Here is a 1,595-nt window from a genome sequence, read left to right as displayed (position 1 = left end):
TGGGGATCTGTATCGACCACCTTCCCCTGCACCGCCGGCAATGACGCCGCACTGACCTGGATTGTCTGGTTGCACCAAGCATTCGAATATTTAGACGCTGATCTGTTGCGGTTCCTAGCATGACGAGAGCGAGCAGGGTCAACGAAGGTCTGGAGTGGACGGTCTTTTTCCTCCCTCCTGGTTGGAGTATCACTTATGGGTAGTGGCAGTGGCACCGCCTTGGGGCATGTAGTATTTGCATTTCGTGAAAAGGAAATTCCATCAGCCAATCTGATCGTTCCCCAGCGTGATATTCAATTTCTTGTCCCTGCCGAGTTCGCAGTGCAACGTTGCATTCCTGCGTAGAGCGGTTCCAATGTGTGGCGCTCAGGTGTGGCACACGCTGTGGCGTCCCTTGTTAGGGAGATTAAGCGAGATAGTCGGCAGCGCCGACTAACATCCGTCCCTGCGTAACGAAAAACCCGCCATGCCAAAAAGGATTCTACAAATAGTCAGACTGGATCCTCCAATTTAGTGGAATTAGGGTGATTTAAGTTTCAAGGTGTCGATCAAGTATGTCTACTTCTACGGCCAGTAGAAACATAGAAAATTACAAGAATTATCACCATGCTGTCGATCTTTTCGTCACATACCTGTACAACTTCGCCTGTTCCAAAGCCATATAACAATGTTTGCGTCTATCATTCATGCCTGTCGGTGCAGCTAAAATACCCTTCCACTATCTATAAAAGCCCTCAGTGCAATTAAAGGCTAATCTATATTACAGGAATGTAGTCCGGATTTATCCGGCTGGAGAGGCCCTCAACAGCACTTGGCAGGCGACTTGACACTCAACCTACAAGGCTTAGCGTATGCTGTCTAAGTAATGTAAATCATACACTCACCGAGGCCATGCCTTATCATCCGAAAACTGACGCAATCTGCACAGCCACAAATGCTACGGTAAAAACACACAGATGTTTAAGGTAAGGCATACGTATCATCGCACATGAGCCCGAACCGGTGGTTCGCTTCCGCCTACATGAGATCGCGCCATAAGGCTGATGATCGACTTCCTGGCGTCAAATGGAGGTGGTACAGTACCTTGCAAAACCGGTCTCACCTTTGGCACGTTCCCAGATTTTATCAGATCCTTGTCGCGCAAGGATATTCCTTGTATGCAGAGCGAATGACCGGTGCATTAGTATTAACGTTAAGGTCTTAGCTTTGCAAGTATTAACATGACTCGTGCTAATCTTGCAACTTCTTCGACTGCTGTCAAGTGCATTTCTAATACATTCCATAGTAAGCGCAGCCTTAAGAAGGTAATAAGTGCGTATAATATAGAGCAGAATTATTAACTCATCGCAAGATTTCTACCTGCTTGCTCTACTTCCCATGCAGCCAAGGTTTCTTGAGAAGATACTAGATCAGGATGCCCTGCTCGAAGAGTCTGACAGCGAAGATGAACGCACTCCTGCAGTAAGCCTATAGCTTCAGCACTTCTCTCTAAGCTTTTCCATGTCCAAGCAAGATTAGCCATGCTGGTCAGCGTGGAAGGATGGTCCACTCCCAGTTTCTTCTTGCAAGTCTCCATCACTTGCACAAACAGCTCC

At 47.4% G+C, this 1,595-nt stretch overlaps 1 protein-coding gene across 1 annotated transcript; it reads right to left on the bottom strand.

The window, feature by feature from the left end:
• Positions 1 to 1,336: 1,336 nt before the first annotated feature.
• On the bottom strand, positions 1,337 to 1,595 carry BU24DRAFT_360682 (uncharacterized protein; the record flags this gene model as incomplete). Its single annotated transcript, XM_033524120.1, has 1 exon — positions 1,337 to 1,595. A coding segment is annotated over one exon (259 nt), but the record flags the coding sequence as incomplete, so codon positions are not given.

The sequence above is a fragment of the Aaosphaeria arxii genome (genome assembly GCF_010015735.1).
Source record: "Aaosphaeria arxii CBS 175.79 unplaced genomic scaffold BU24scaffold_34, whole genome shotgun sequence".
Lineage (NCBI taxonomy): Eukaryota > Fungi > Ascomycota > Dothideomycetes > Pleosporales > Aaosphaeria > Aaosphaeria arxii.
This window is presented reverse-complemented; position numbering and strand designations above follow the sequence as displayed.